Source organism: Brienomyrus brachyistius, chromosome 5 (genome assembly GCF_023856365.1).
Source record: "Brienomyrus brachyistius isolate T26 chromosome 5, BBRACH_0.4, whole genome shotgun sequence".
Classification (NCBI taxonomy): Eukaryota; Metazoa; Chordata; class Actinopteri; order Osteoglossiformes; family Mormyridae; genus Brienomyrus; species Brienomyrus brachyistius.
The window spans coordinates 37,839,146-37,855,063 of record NC_064537.1 but is presented as its reverse complement, the minus strand read 5'-3'; the positions used below and the strand labels follow the sequence as shown (position 1 = coordinate 37,855,063).

Sequence of the window (15,918 nt, the reverse complement as noted above, 5' to 3'; positions counted from 1 at the left end):
TCATATGTCACACCCAAATCTTAACTATCTCACAAATGTCAATTACTGATTTGCTCAAAAATACAGAAATGTAGTGTACAGTAGTATATAACTGTAAACTACTTTTCTGCCATGTGGTTTACCCAGTGAAAATTGTCTAAATAAACTTCCTTTTTTGTTCTGTGCAATTTATTGTAAATTTCCCATTTGTTTTGTTCAGCTCCAATGAGACTGTAAAATTTCATAAGTATTTATACACAGGGGTTGAGATGGTGATGCAGAGGTTAGCACTGTTGCCTCACACCTCTGGGATCAGGGTTCAAGTCTCCGCCAATAGTCCATGTGTGTGGAGTTTGCATGTCCTCTCTGTGTCATCATGGGGTTTCCTCTGGGTATGCCGGTTTCTCCTCAAAGTCTAAAAACATGGTGAAGTTAACTGAAGTTACTAAATTGCCCGTAGGTGTGTGAGTGTTCCCTGCAATGGGTTCGTGCCCCATCCTGGGTTGTACCCTACTTACACCCATAGGCTCTGGACCCCCCGCCAGGTGACCCTGAATACGACAGATGATTACAGGAAATGGGTGGATATACACATTTTAATTTTTATTTACCTACTGAACTATAACACAGGCATTCTCTGACATTTAAATTTGCACATCTGCTTGAGTAGATTACTTAAATATGAGTAGTAATCAATGTAAGGTTTATGAAAATATACTTCATTTGTCTAACTACAATCCATTCAAACTGAAAATACCCCAATTTATTATAAACTCTCATGTAAAATGAAGCTAATAATTAACTAAACTAATGTTAGATTGCAGTTTTGTTATTTATATTCCACCATAGCATTTAATTAAGCGACTATTTGTATTGCAATCTTGCTTCAGGTTTTGAGTACAAATAAGGCACTAATTGAAATGTATTCTGAGGCCTGCAATGCCCACAGAATCTGAAACTTCATAGTCCCAGGTTAACATTAAGTTAGGGATCGTGTTTACAGTAATTTTCTTGTCTATGTCTGCAGGGTCACTGTTTGCAGTCTACCCAAGAAGTTGAAGATTTCAAACCAAGATGCTTGTGGAACCTGTTCAGGTCTCTCGCATAAGATTATGTTGCTAGTGGCCTAAATATAGATGGAAAAACTGACCTCACTAAAATTAACAAGAAGCATGGTTGAGAGTCTTCTATGAATGTGTCATCTGTTGTGTGTCATGTTTGACATGAGCTCATTAATTGGCTAGCAGAAATTTGAGTCTGTTGGAGCAAAAATAAATCAAATATTTTAGAAAATAAACAGAAATGCCAAGTTGTTTTTAAATAAGAGTACAAGAGGATGAAGAGTGGAAAAAATTAATTGGGTTATTCCTGTGGATCTCATCAGCAAACAGCTGTACTATGATCAGCTGTGTATGCAAATTAGACTGTATACTACAAGTTTAAAAACAGTACATCTAAGATGGAAAACTAATCTTAGCTTCAAAGGGTAAGACACGATGTTAGCACTAATATGAAACACAAAATCACTATTAAACCAGGGAAAGGAGGACATCTGTCTTTTTTATAAAATAATAAGCATATCCCTTCTAGTACTGTAGATTAAAACTACAGGTATTGGAAATATACTACTAATAATAACAACAACAATAATAATAATGCAGTGAAGATGAATTGCCTACAGTAACTAAATTAATGTATTACTTAGAACGATGTTGTGATTGTAAAATATTTATCTGAAAAAAAAGCTGGAAGAAGTAAATACAAATTTGAAGCCAATTATGCATATACAATTCGAATTAGACAGTTTACTCTTACTGACATAACCAATATTAAACTAATATAAAATGATAATTGGACTGGCATCCGATCCGGGATGGCTGCTACCTTCTGAGAAAGACCCTGGGCTCTCTACTGTACGAACCAGTACTGGATAAGCAGTACAGAATATAGATGAATGGATGTATTAGACAGTAATCTTAAAATATAACATATTTAATTAATGTCATGATTAAGCAACATCAAATTTGAAAATAAAAAGCAAACAGCTTTTTAAAATTAAAAAATAACATCGTTTTGTGTTAATATAGTTACACGTCCTTATTTTTCATGCCAGGATGCATTTTTCCAACCAAGGAAAAGTTAGCTTCAGTGTAGTTACGCAGTTTAGTCATTCATCAGGTCAGCTGCAAAAGATGTGCCCTAAAAATGTGTGCATCTCAGAAAACTGTCTTGTTATAAACGACAAAACATGTACTGTAACAGGTGAGAACGCCATTCATATACGCAACGCCAAACACATAAAATGAGATATATATATATATATATATATATATATATATATATATATATATATATATATATATATATTATAATATAGAATTACATATATAATGGTGTTAAAATACATCAATTATTATTATTATAAATATACTAATGTTGCGGCCTCAATAATTACATTTTACGCTTATTAAACTTTTTTAAAAACATTCTCAACGCGACCAAGACAAACAGTTAGAAGGTGTATGATTAGATTATTAAAGCGAGTCCCCGAGCGGCGCTTCCATGTGTAACGTGCATGCCTATTGTTTTGTGCACTGGCGCATTTTATCTCGTGCTGAAGCTTTAGATGTTGGGAAAAGTTATCACTGAAACGGGAAAGTTTAACCAGGCATCGTCATTTTTCATGACGTTTGTGTTATTTTCTCTTTGAGATAAAGGTTTACTACCCCGTGAGACGCTGGGACGCCGCATATATAACAGGCGAGCGTTTGTGCAGCGTACAGTTTAAAGAAGCGTTCAAGATGGCCGCCATCGCTGTGTCCATGTCATCTGACTGCAGGACGGCCTACGGCGGCAGCGGCGCCAACGGGAGTGGCGGCAGCAGCGCTAACAACAGCTGCGGTCCCGAAGACCAAATGGACATCGAAACGAAGCTGACGAGGCCATCTTCCAGCGACCGGTCGGATTTTGAGTCCGGGACTCGGGCGCCGTGCTCGTCTAACGGTAGTGGCGGGGAGGACGACGAGGCGGAGGCTGTGGACCGGGAGCGGGGAGCCATGGGCTTGAACAAACAGCGCGCCCTGGAGGGGAGCGGCCTAGTCGGCGGCAGGGAGCAGGAAGTCTCCGTGGAGATCGGCGAAACCTATTTGTGTCAGCGGGCTGATAAAACTTGGCGTGAGTCTTCCTTAATTAAATAAAATATTAAATAGTATATTTACGTGTGGTGTTTAACTCTCATTTTCTTGCTATTGCGCTCTCTCTGGGGGATTTGTGGATGGACGCGCAGATGCCTGCTTGGATGTGTTTACACTTTTGCTAGATAGACGAGTATCAGTTGCGGAGAAGTGCATGTGCATTTTCCTGGTAAATGCAGTTAAAGTCCGTGAGCCTGACATTTATTTCTGAGAGCACGGGCCATAAAGTGATCGGTATTTTTGACAGAAAGGCTTGGAAATCCTCTGGCGAACTCGGAAAGGCAGAGCTCCCCCGCGCAAAGTCCCATGTTTACAGAGTTAGCATGTCAGCTAAACCTGTCACGCCTGAATCCTCGGTTCATGAACTTGTATCGTTGGTCAAATTAGTGTTAATCGGTTTCTTTTGTGATCTTAATTTTATGATTGTTTCCCGAAACAAAGATAGTGTGTCTTTCCTTGACTCAGATTCGGCCGAAGTTATCCAGTCCAGGCTAAATGAGCAGGAGGGACGAGAGGAGTTCTATGTCCATTACGTGGGCTGTAAGTATCCCCTTTTAATACCTTAGTCATCGACATTTGCGCTTCCCCACCTAACCACAAACATTGTCACTTTTATGTTAGTTAACAGAAGATTGGATGAGTGGGTGGGCAAGTCGCGCCTAGCCCTGACCAAAACCGTGAAAGATGCCGTGAGAAAAAGTGTGGAGGGGGGCAGTGGTGCGGAACTGGGGGAGCAGCCGGAACGGAAGATCACCCGAAACCAGAAGCGCAAGCATGATGAGATCAATCACGTCCAAAAGGTCCTTATACTGTTTACATATTTTTCTTCATTTATGCAGGGCGTTGCTAATTTTTATTTGTAGATATGATGCAATACTTTATGTTGTGGTTGTGAGCTAGTTTTCGGAACATAACATGATATCCACCATGTGAGTCTGGTTCTCATTGAGATATATTGCATTGGTTTGTCCTTCAGACATACGCTGAGATGGATCCAACAACAGCTGCCCTTGAGAAAGAGCATGAGGCGGTAAGTAGCTGTGACCAGTAGTTGAAATATCACATTTTATATCTCTAAGAGTACAAAGAGAACAAAAACAAATGCTACATAAGTTGCTCTTTAGAGTATTCTTCATAAGGATTGTGTACTCTAAGTATTTTCTGGAACCTCCCTGGGCCAGCTTCAGAACAAGAGCTGCTGCTTCACATAAAAAGTTAGCCAATGGAAATTTGGTATCCACTGTGTTAAATCTGTACATTTTCCCCCTTAATTTAATTTTGCAGTGGTTCTTTTTCAGTTTTTTTTTTCTTGTGAGCTTGTTTGGAGTTTTGATTTAGCACTGGAAAATACTCATTCATTTTAAAATCTAGCTGGCTAACGTCACTGAAGAAATAGGAAGTCACTGAAGAAATAGGAATTGTTCATTAAGAATTGTGGATTTTGGAGTTGGATGTATGGACTGCACGCAGACGGGGATATTGCTTTTAGTTGCACGATAGACTGCAACTACCAAGTAGAATAGTAATGCTCCATCAGTTCTCCTAATACAGAAACCAGCACGTAAAGCCTCGCTTCGCACAAAGAAGCGGTTCTGTCTCTCACGTGTAAAACCGTATCACACTGGTGCTGCTGGGGTAAATTCATTTATCGCACCAGATTTTTTATTTTTTTTTTGTAGTACGGGCAAGACTGTACAGCCCTGGTAAAGGCATATTGTGCTGACGCCCTCTGGCTATGACTTGTATGTCTGAGCTTTATAAGGCTTTTGGTTTTGTCATGCTGCCCTGTGTCTCTCCTTAGATCACCAAAGTGAAGTATGTGGATAAGATACAGATCGGCAATTTTGAGATTGACGCTTGGTACTTCTCCCCATTCCCCGAGGACTACGGCAAGCAGCCCAAGCTGTGGATATGCGAATACTGTCTCAAATACATGAAATACGAAAAGACCTTCAGATACCACCTGGTTTGTTCACCATTAGACTATAGAGTCTGAACCATGTCTTTCTCTATCATATCTGATCCCCGCCATCTTTATTATATGCATTGTATCTGTCTTCCTGCATTCTGATCCTGCGTTGCTTGTCTGTTTTCTTGTAATTTCACTATTGGATCGTGTTTGATATTGCTGCTGCTTGCACCTTAATTCCCTCTCTGGAATTAAGTCTGTCCTATCCTGTTGATCTACTGCAGTGGTTCTCAAAGATGGTCCTTGGGCCCCACTGCCCTGCTTGTTTTCCTGCTATCCCTGCCCCACATACAAGTCCCAGCTGTCTTTCAGCTCATGATTGACTGAACACACCTGATCCAGGTAATCAGCAGTGTGTAGGGCAGGGATAGCTGGAAAACAAGCAGGGCAGTGGGGCCTGAGAACCGCATTTGAGAACCACTAATCTACTGCTAGATTTAAGGTGAATGCTGGAAATTATATAAAAATGTGTTTAAAATCTTGCACTAAGGTGATGGGTAGCATTAAGCAGTTTTTAGCATCATGAATACAAAGTGTATGGTTTATTGTCACTGACAGTTCATTTCCCCCACCTTTCATCAGTCTCAGTGTCAGTGGAGACAGCCCCCAGGGAAGGAGATCTACAGAAAAAGCAATATATCTGTTTATGAGGTTGATGGCCGGGACCACAAGGTAAGCTGTTCCCTTACATGAAACATAAATCCATCCATCCATCCATTTTCCAAACCGCTTATCCTACTGGGTCGGGGGGGGGGGTCCAGAGCCTATCCTGTAAGCAATGGGCACGAGGCAGGGAACAACCCAGGATGGGGGGCCAGCCCATCGTAGGGCACACTCACACACCATTCACACACACATTCACACCTATGGACAATTTAGTAACTCCAATTAGCCTCAGCATGTTTTTGGACTGTGGGGGCAAACCGGAGTACCCGGAGGAAACCCCACTATGACATGGGGAGAACATGCAAACTCCACAAACATGTGACTCAGGTGGAGACTTGAACTCGGGTCCCAGAGGTGTGAGGCAACAGTGCTAACCACTGCACCACCATGCCGCCCCCAGCATCATATCCAATACAGCTATAGTAATGCGTATCGTTAAAAAGTGTTGCATGGTCAACCTGCATCTTACATTGTTTTTTATAGTGTGGTTTTGAACATCATGGTTCAAAAATATAAAATAGCTTTAAAACTAACAACGTTGTACAATATCAAATGTGTGTCTGCACGTTGTCTGTTCAAACATCCACTGGCCAGCATCCTAACTCGGTTGTTGTTTAGTACTTGGTGGCGAACTATCTTTCACATGCTGTTCATCAGTATCATACCAGTCTTCTATACAAAAAAAAGTTTCTTAAAGCTTCTTAATCACATATCCACTTGTCTTCACTTCCTGTGGTAATTTGTTAAATAGTGGTTTAGTTAGTCCTGTGCATAATGTTGCATTACTAAAGGATTCAGTAGTGACTGAAGGGGGGAGGGGGTGAATTTTGCTGTGTAGTATACTCAAATGTGTTTTGATAGGTTTATATTGTTTAGGGTAAAAAATAAACCTTGTACAGTACATGCACAGTGCTGTACTACTAACATACAAGTACTGTACTGTTTTTACCTAGAATTTATGTTGTACAAGTACACTTCTGTAATTTAGGCATGATTTAAAGTTTATTGCATTTTAGGCATAGATGTACTCTGTGCAGAATTATTAGCTAAGTACTGTTCCTGGAGATTATTTTTAGCAAAATTTGGGCAAACTTATAAAAATGAATTCAGAAGCTTTCTTGTGCACAAAGTAAATTTATTTAGAGTGAAAATGTGACATTTGACTTTCACAAACAAAAGAAAACCGCATGGTTATCAGTGTGCAGAATTATTAGACAATCAGAAACTTAGTAGCTTTTCTCTCACCATCAACAGAAATAATAAGAAACAATTTTTGTTTTTGTTATTCAGTTCTATACAGCCCACTTCACCCAGTTTAATGCCTAGTATAGCCGACTTATTTCTCAATGACCATAATGGGCCTGTTGGACATTGAACCAGGTTTTTGATGTGATCCTGTCCTATATTAGCTGAGCCAACTAGGACCACCACCTAGGAGCTGCTCTGAGAAGGGTACTGCTTGCTACTTTGGCAAATCTCACACTTTGCTAAGTCTCGGTAGTTCTCAATGGGGTTGAGTCAGGCGATGAAGAGGGGCCGCCCATAATTCAATCGCGTTTCAAGCCTTTCTAGGCCAATCTATGATGCATAGGTAGGGACACTATCTTGCAGGAATATCTGTTATAGGAGTTTCTGACAGCGAACGCTATTGGCGGATGAAGTATGGTTCACCTGTCTTATAAGTATTTCACCGATTCTCATTGCCCCCTTGCCTTTTTCCCCATCAATATAAAACGGATACAGTTACAGAATGCAGCGACACACGTTATTGGGCTGCTGAGGCAGGCATTAGGTTCGGCATCTCCATGCGGTAAAGTAACGTTATCATTTGTTACGAGATTCCATAGACCATACATAATTTCTATACTTTGTCATGCAACCACTTACGATGAGTATTACTAATGTAGTTGTAGCATTTTGTATCAAAGCATTCAGTAGCTATTTGAATGTTGTGGGTTATTTAAACTATTCTGTGCGATAGTACTTAAATCTACAATGTAATACCCTTTTGGGAATTTATTTACAAAAAATATCATCACATGGGGACACACTGAGTTGTCTCCATGGTGTCAGGTATTATAAACTAGTTCCAGATAAAGACTTTAGTGTAATGTTTTTAGTACTTACTTAAACTAAATGGATAAAATTAATATTTTAGACATATAAAACCAATAAAGTTAAAATAGAAAAATTAAAAGGAAAAACTTTCAAATCACACAAGAACTCAAATACTGATACCTATTTGCTGAGGCTTTTAGTTAAGTTTATAGTCTAGATTTATAACATTCAGTGGAGGGTGCTGCTCACATGTAGTGGCCCTAGAGAGAGTGCGGTCCCCTTTTTGCCACAAGTGTCATTTTGGGACAGAAATCAGAAGCTTGTCAGAAGACCTTAATGCTTGACTTGCACAATTTGGGATAATAAACTCACTCAATCTTGGGCTAGGCCATTCAAAGCTTTAAACACAAACAGTTAAATTAAATCAACTCAAATCTTTAAACTCTAAAATTAAAATCAACTCTAAACTTCACTGCCAACCAGTGCAATGAAGTTACAGTGGAGTAAGATGCAGGATAATAAGAACCAATGAATAAGGTTGCCATGGGGGACCGTCCACTCATATATATACTCGTGTGTGTGTGTGTGTGTGTGTGTGTGTGTGTGTGTGTGTGTGTGTGTGTGTGTGTGTGTGTGTATATATATATATATATATATATATATATATATATATATATAAAAAGGACCCACTCGCCCTCCTTGTGGGCGGTCTTTGTCCTTCAAGCTCGGGTCCTCTACCAGAAGATATTTGTGAGGACATCAGCCAACTCTTCTGCGCATCCTCTGACCACACAACCAGAGATGTTGTCTAGTCCAGCAGCTTTCCGCTGGTTGACTCTAAGCAGAGTTTTCCTCACATCAGCCACGGTCAGACAGCACCTGGTCGTTGGGAGGTGGGATGGGCTTCAAACCATGCGTAGAAGCTATTCAGCGCGTCTGGAAGGGAGGCCTCACCGTCACAGGCAGGTGGAGATGCCCTGTAGTTGGTGATGGCCTGGATGCCCTGCCACATGCGCCGAACATCCCCAGTGTCTTTGAAGTGGCTGTATAGTTTCTGGGCATGGGCACGCTTCACCACTCTGATGGCCCTGGGCAGGTTGGCCCTTGCTGTTCTCAGGGCAGCCTGGTTACCTGATTTGAAGGCGGTGTCACGGGTTCTCAGCAGCGTGCGCACTCCGTAGTCATCCAGGGCTTCCGATTGGAGCGTGTGATGATGTTCTTGGAGATGGTGACATCCTCAATGCACTTGCTGATGTAGCCAGTGACCGAGGTCGTGTACTCCTCCAGGTTAGCAGAGTCACTGTAGGTTGACTGTCCCAGTCAGTGTGCTCAAGACAGTCTTGAAGAGCAGAGATGGCTCCTGGGGGCCAGATCTTTGTCTGCTTCTGGACGGGTTTGACGCGTCTGACGAGAGGTCTGTAGGCTGGGATGAGCATGACTGACACGTGATTAGAGAATCCGAGGTGGGGGCGGGGCTCAGTGCGGAATGCGCCAGGGATATTTGTATAAAGCACAGTCCAGCGTGTTCACCCCCCTCGTCGGAAAGTCCACATGCTGGTAGAATTTGGGGAGAACTGTCTTGAGGTTTGCATGATTAAAGTCCCCAGCGATGATAAACAGTCTGTCTGGGTATGTGTTTTGGAGTCCACTGATGGCTCCGTACAGTTCAGGCAGTGTGTTGTTAGTATTAGCGCTGGGTGGGATATACACCGCGACTATAAGCACGGTGCTGAATTCCCTCGGTAAATAAAACGGTCTGCATCTGACTGTCATAAACTCCAACAGCGGTGAAAAGTGGTTCGAGATCAGTGCAGCGTTCACACACCAGTCCGAATTGATATAAATGCAGAGCCCTCCGCCTCGTGCTTTGTGGCTAAGAGTAGCTTCACGGTCACTACGGTACAATAGCATGTTCCTAATAGCCGTCTCCGGAACGCCATCGTTGAGCCATGTCTCCGGCTTATTTGGATAATAATAAAGTTTTTGTTGTAACAGTAACACAGTATTAATAGTACATTAGTAGTAAGCATTCGCGCTTCGTGATTTGCGAATTCACAGATCTGCGAAAATTTAATTGTAACCGAACTTATTTGCATCCGCGATTTTTATGTACATACTGTACTGTACCTTTACAAGATGCAAATCCCTTTCGCAAAGTTTATTCCCTTTCAAACTGTCATGACCTGCTCGTCTTGTCGTTTCGTGTGCCACGCCCCCACATCTGCCTCGTGTGGAATTCCCGTGTGATCAGCTGTTTTCAGTTGCTGTCATTAGTCCTGTGTATTTAAGTCTGCATTTTCAGTACGTTTCCTGAGTCCGGTCATTAACGTTATTTTGAGTTTGCTGCCTGTTCTGTTCTCTTGCTTGTCTTTACCTTTTTATCAAACCCCTTGTTTCCCGATTACTTGCGTCCTGTCCCTACTTCCCCTGTCAGTGCCCCGGCAATATGTGGCATGAACGATAATGGTTACATAAATATTAGAAAATAGTTAATTTATTATTTTGTAATAGTAACTACATGTTAACGTAAATTCAACACCCAAAAATGATAAATTTCTTGAAAGGTGCTAATATTTGCGTACATAGCAAATGCGTCCCGGGTTTCCATCTCAAGACACACATGCTATAAACACTGAAAGGGTTGATTTTTAAAGGTAATGTATTAAGCTAACTTTTAAATGAAATTAAAGTGTTTTGGAAACATATGTAGGGTTTAAACTATAGAAATAAGCACATATTACCATTTTAGTGACTCTACCATCCATCTGCAAATCCTCCTCATTTACGACGGGTTCTGGAACGTTAACCTCGTGACTGTGCGAGGTCTTACTGCATATTGCAAACATTTGTAATGAAACAATTACTTCTCAAGTTGTAAGCCGAATTTTAGGTCTTTATTAAAAATTTCATTTGGTGTTAAGGATATCGTTTATCTTCTAAAGGCCTTTGAAAGGACAAATATATTTAGGTGTCCATTATTCTTACATACAATTACATCTTAATTTAACTCATTCATTCATTGTAGTTTTTCATACTTACCTAATCAGTATACTTTGTCTTCTAACCCAGAAGCCCAGGTTCTCCTGACTGAGGTAACCTGGCTGATGACTCGTATTGATAAGCACAGATACCACTCAACCTGCCATGTAACCGCTGCATGGTATCATGCCACAGGGTGATTAGAAGTCTAAGGATCTATAATATAACATTTCAGTTCATACATTCTAGATTTGATACCAGCCTGATCATGCTGTATGTGGTCTCTTTAGGCTAATTAAGAACTAAAGGATGCATTGGGGAGATGTGTATGTGAAGAAGAAAAAACATGTACAAAAAATGCATTCTGCCAACGCAAACATTGCTAGACAGCACCAGGCTACATGTATATAGACACACACAGTGCTTTCTTCGCTACTTTCTTGGAATACCAAAAGTACAGTACTTCAAGGTGTTTGGTGGTACCGGCACTGAATGACATCACAACGCGAGGCGGGGTATTATATACTGAATTCAAAAAAATGTTGGTAGTATACTATAGGGCTGGATGATGTGCTATATCAATACCAATTCTTACATTGCTAGTCAGTTAAATTTAAGATCAGGCTTTTCCTTACCTTCATTTAGGTACGGACATTATTATAGCACAGGGAGTTTGTTTCTCTAAATCATTTTTGCTCTGTCATAGGAAAGAAAAAAACTTAGGAAGATTTGCAATTTTAATGATTCCTTTTCAAGGTTATCTGGAGTATATTTTAAAATCAATTTAAAATTTACCTCCATTGCCTTGCACTGCATTCTCTGAGACCAATCATTTTCATCCTTGCTATTTCAACCACCCGTAGATAACATCATAATTAAAGCTTGGATCACTTTATTGGTCCACGCATCCATTGTTTTTATTTTTTTATTTTTTTCTTTGTTTATCATTGTAGTTCACTACTGTTTTCAAGGTGACATTTATGTTGTTTCAGAGGTAGGCTATTTGCATAAGCAATTGACAAAGAAAGCATTTCAGGTCCCACCCCAAAGTACCGAAGGACCAAACAAGTACCTCAGCTGTTTTTACACTTTTGATACTGGAACTTTTGGTACAGGCACTCAATGGAAAAGGGAAAGGATGAAGGGTGGATGGATGGAAGGATCCAAATAATTAATACATCATTCACACATTTTGTTTCCTGGCTGACCCTTGTATGCATTTCTTGATAAATTTTAAATTGATTTTATTTTGGGTCTTCCCAAAAGAAAATTTGGGGAAGAAGCTGGGTTACTGAAAAAACTGATTGGAGGCAGTTTGATTAGAAAAGCTCAATTAAGGGATGTTGCTGTTGCTTCTGAACACAACTAGAATTCATAATTGTGCTGTAATGTATAAAAAATGTGTACTGTTATGCTTAAGTATATAAATACTAATAATGGAAATGTTTTAATTCTGGCCACACTTTCATTGTTTTGCACTATATGTCTGTCTGTGCACTTATGTGTTGCTTAATTCAAAAGAACTATAAAGTTCAAAAGATCAATAAAGTGTATAACTGTTACATTTTTAATCATTATTTGCATTTGTATCTGTATCTTTTTCTTTTGCTGCAGATATACTGTCAGAATTTGTGTCTACTGGCAAAACTCTTCCTGGATCACAAGACCTTGTATTTTGATGTGGAGCCTTTTGTGTTCTATATTTTGACTGAAGTTGACAGGAATGGAGCCCATATTGTGGGCTATTTTTCCAAGGTAGTACACACATCATATTACATACCTTCTCTATAGAAGCATTCGATAAATATGCTCTGAGTTGTTTAAGTACTAAGGCTAAAGGCTAAACTACAGTTTTTATTTTATATATATATATATATATATATATATATATATATATATATATATATATATATATATATATATATATATATATAAAAATCATAAAAAAATCACAAACAAGTGTAAATAATTCTGCCCCCTTGAGTGGTCATGAAACAGTATGTCACTCACTTAGTGGTTGTTCCCTTTCAGTGTTGTCAAAATGTTATCCTCTCCTTTGAATTGTTAGTACTCACTGGTGTCAGTTTTTGTGATTTCAATCACCAGGAGAAGGAGTCTCCAGATGGAAACAATGTTGCTTGTATCCTCACACTACCACCTTACCAACGCCGAGGATATGGAAAATTTTTAATTGCTTTCAGTAAGTGCATTCACTTTTGAATATTTTGTTACATAAAGCAAGGGTTTATTTTTCAGAGTTGATTACAATATTCTGTTGCATTTGCTCTGTATTCTTTTTGTCACTGGAATGTGAGCATGGGATGAAATATAGACCATAGTCCAGTGATTGATGCTGAGCTCAATCAAATACATATATGGGTTTTGTATTGTGTTTTTCAATACCACACTTTGACCATAAGTTGTCAGTTGTCTGCACAATCACATTTTATAGTTAAATATGAGACGCAAAACCTAAATATTAAGGAGCAGTTGATGGCTTACAAATACTCTGTGCATCCGTCTGTCTATACATCTTACTGCTTATCCTGGACTGGTTTGCATGAATAAATACACTGCTCAAAAAATTAAAGGAACCCTTTTTCAGTGGCTGGTGTGCCAATCCTGCCACCATCCCCCCTTGTTATTCCCTGTAAGTTGGAGGATCTGTTTATAGGGCTGGATGTAGATTAACGTCATACCCAGGATGCAGCAATTGCAGATTAAGGGTCTCGCTCAAGGGCCCAATGGAGTTGAATCACTCCAGGCATTCACGGGATGTGAACCAGCAACCTTCCAGTTGCTGGCACAGATCCCTAACCTCAGAGCTACCACCACTTAATCCAAGTATAGCATCAAGTCAGTTAAACTTCTGGGATATTGATCTCGTCACATAAGTAGCAGCGGGGATTGTTAATCAGGCAGTTACTCTAGGAGGGTAGGACAGGGCCATAGTTGGTCCTTACCTCGTCTGCAGGACCAGTATCTGCTCCTTTGTGCAAGAAGGAACAGGATCAGCACTGCTACAGCCCTACAGAATTACCTCCAGCAGGCCACTTGTGTGAATGTCTCTGACCAAACAATCAGTAACAGACTTCATGAGGGTGGCCTGAGGGTTTGACGTCCTCTAGTGGGCCCTGTGCTCACTTAACGGAACCTTGGAGCTCAATTGGCATTTGCCATACAATACCAGAATTGGCAGGTCCACCACTGGAGCCCTTTGCTTGATACAGATGAGAGCAGGTTCACCCTGAGCACATGTGACAGATGTGAAAGGGTCTGGAGAAGCCGTTGAGAACGTCATGCTGTTTGTAACATTATTGAACATGACTGGTTTGGTGGTGGGTCAGTGGTGCTCTGGGGAGGCATATCCTTGGAGGGATGCACAGATCTATACATGCTAGACAGTGGCACCTTGACTGCCATTAAGTATCGGGATGAAATCCTTGGGCCCATTGTCAGACCCTATGCTGGTGCAGTGGGTCCTGGGTTCTTCCTAGTGCATGACAATGCCTGGCCTTATGTGACAAGAGTATGCAGGCAGTTCCTAGAGGATGAAGGAATTGATACCTTTACGTCACGCTCGTCTGACGTAAATCTAATAGAACACCTCTGGGACATTGTTTCGGTCCATCCCACACCGCCAGGTTGCACCTCAGACTGTCCAGGAGCTCTGTGATGCCCTTGTCCCGATGTGGCAGGAGATCCCCCAGGACACCATCCGTTGTCTCATTAGGAGCGTGCCCCGATGTTGTCAGGCATGCTTACAAGCACGTTGAAGCCATACAAACTACTTGGTTATATTTTGAGTTGCTGCAATGAAATTTTGGCAAAATAGACTAGCCTGCCGCGTCGTTTTTTCACTTTGATTTTTCAGGTGTCTTTCAATTCAGCCCTCTTCAGATGATGTAGCATCCTTTCCTTCCTAACACATTACCCAGTCCATATCAGTATAGATATCCAGCATGATTTTTTTCCCATTCAGATATGATGTGTTTTCAAAGTGTTCCTTTAATTTTTTTTAAGCGGTGTATGACTACCATTTGCTTAATTACCAAAATTGTGTCTGTGTGCACCTAAAACCTTTGTCCTTGCAGTACTGTAGGTAATATACTTCCCACAATTCTCTTTTCCTGTAGGTTATGAGCTTTCTAAGCTTGAAAACACAGTTGGCTCTCCAGAAAAGCCCCTTTCAGACCTTGGGAAGTTGAGTTATCGCAGTTACTGGTCATGGGTGCTGTTGGAGATCCTCAGAGATTTCCGGGGGACATTGTCCATCAAGGACCTTAGGTATGCACGTATGACAGTAACATCAGTGATTTTCATTGGCCTTATGTGGTATCTTAATCTGTTAATTGTGGTTTTGAATTTTATGAATTATTCGCCTTCCTTCACATTATCATCAAGTCAAAGTGGTGGCCTCTGTTGTCTTTGCTTCCTGGTTCATTCTGCATTCCTTTAGTCAGATGACCAGCATCACACAGAGTGACATCATCAGTACACTACAGTCACTAAACATGGTGAAATATTGGAAGGGACAGCATGTCATATGTGTGACACCAAAACTGGTTGAGGAACACCTAAAGAGTGCCCAGTACAAGAAGCCACCAATTACAGGTAAAAAGCTTGACAAATATCAGTGCCTGTCTTCATATAATTATCAACATTTATACACTGGCTTTTATTTTTGTATGTCAGGTTTGTGCTTTAAGGGGTTCAAGGTGTGTTTGATCTCTGGTGGGTTTTTCCAGTTGCATTTAAAGTATCTCTGTTAATCTTTTAATTTTTTTTTTCTCCAGTAGACACAGTTTGTCTAAAGTGGGCTCCACCAAAACACAAGCAGCCAAAGTTCTCTAAGAAATAGGACAAGTGCAGGAGAAAGTGGACTAAAGAAAATGAACATGTGGTTATAACGTGTAAATGTTACCTGGTTTCCATTTATTGTTATATTGTTGGCATCCATTTGTTGTAAAATGTTTTCTGTAGCTTGAATTTTTTTTAAATAAATAAGAATAGTGATGTTCAAAAATTTGTCTCCTGACTTTTTCATGATTGTCTGTTTGAGGTCTTTTTATT

General features: G+C 40.3%; 1 protein-coding gene across 2 annotated transcripts; it reads left to right on the top strand.

The window, feature by feature from the left end:
* Nucleotides 1–2,543: 2,543 nt before the first annotated feature.
* On the top strand, nt 2,544–15,871 carry kat8 (K(lysine) acetyltransferase 8). 2 transcript variants are annotated; one of them, XM_049012924.1, is made up of 11 exons: nt 2,544–3,153; nt 3,639–3,713; nt 3,795–3,973; nt 4,150–4,203; nt 4,975–5,139; nt 5,725–5,814; nt 12,460–12,600; nt 12,952–13,045; nt 14,982–15,132; nt 15,305–15,459; nt 15,645–15,871. In XM_049012924.1, exons 1-11 carry the CDS (start codon nt 2,781–2,783, stop codon nt 15,704–15,706), a joined length of 1,539 nt encoding a protein of 512 aa, XP_048868881.1. In that variant the 5' UTR covers nt 2,544–2,780; the 3' UTR covers nt 15,707–15,871. The 2 variants fall into 2 exon arrangements, with proteins under 2 accessions (XP_048868881.1, XP_048868880.1); XM_049012923.1 differs by having other exon boundaries at nt 2,547–3,153; nt 15,642–15,871.
* Nucleotides 15,872–15,918: the final 47 nt, after the last annotated feature.

Bases quoted from the DNA above. Each gene is read 5' to 3' on its own strand.
- kat8 (XM_049012923.1), top strand. From the start codon at position 2,781: ATGGCCGCCATCGCTGTGTCCATGTCATCTGACTGCAGGACGGCCTAC. The intron at 3,714-3,794 runs GTAAGTATCCCC...CTTTTATGTTAG, and splicing joins CTATGTCCATTACGTGGGCT to TTAACAGAAGATTGGATGAG. The intron at 15,133-15,304 runs GTATGCACGTAT...GCATTCCTTTAG, and splicing joins TTGTCCATCAAGGACCTTAG to TCAGATGACCAGCATCACAC.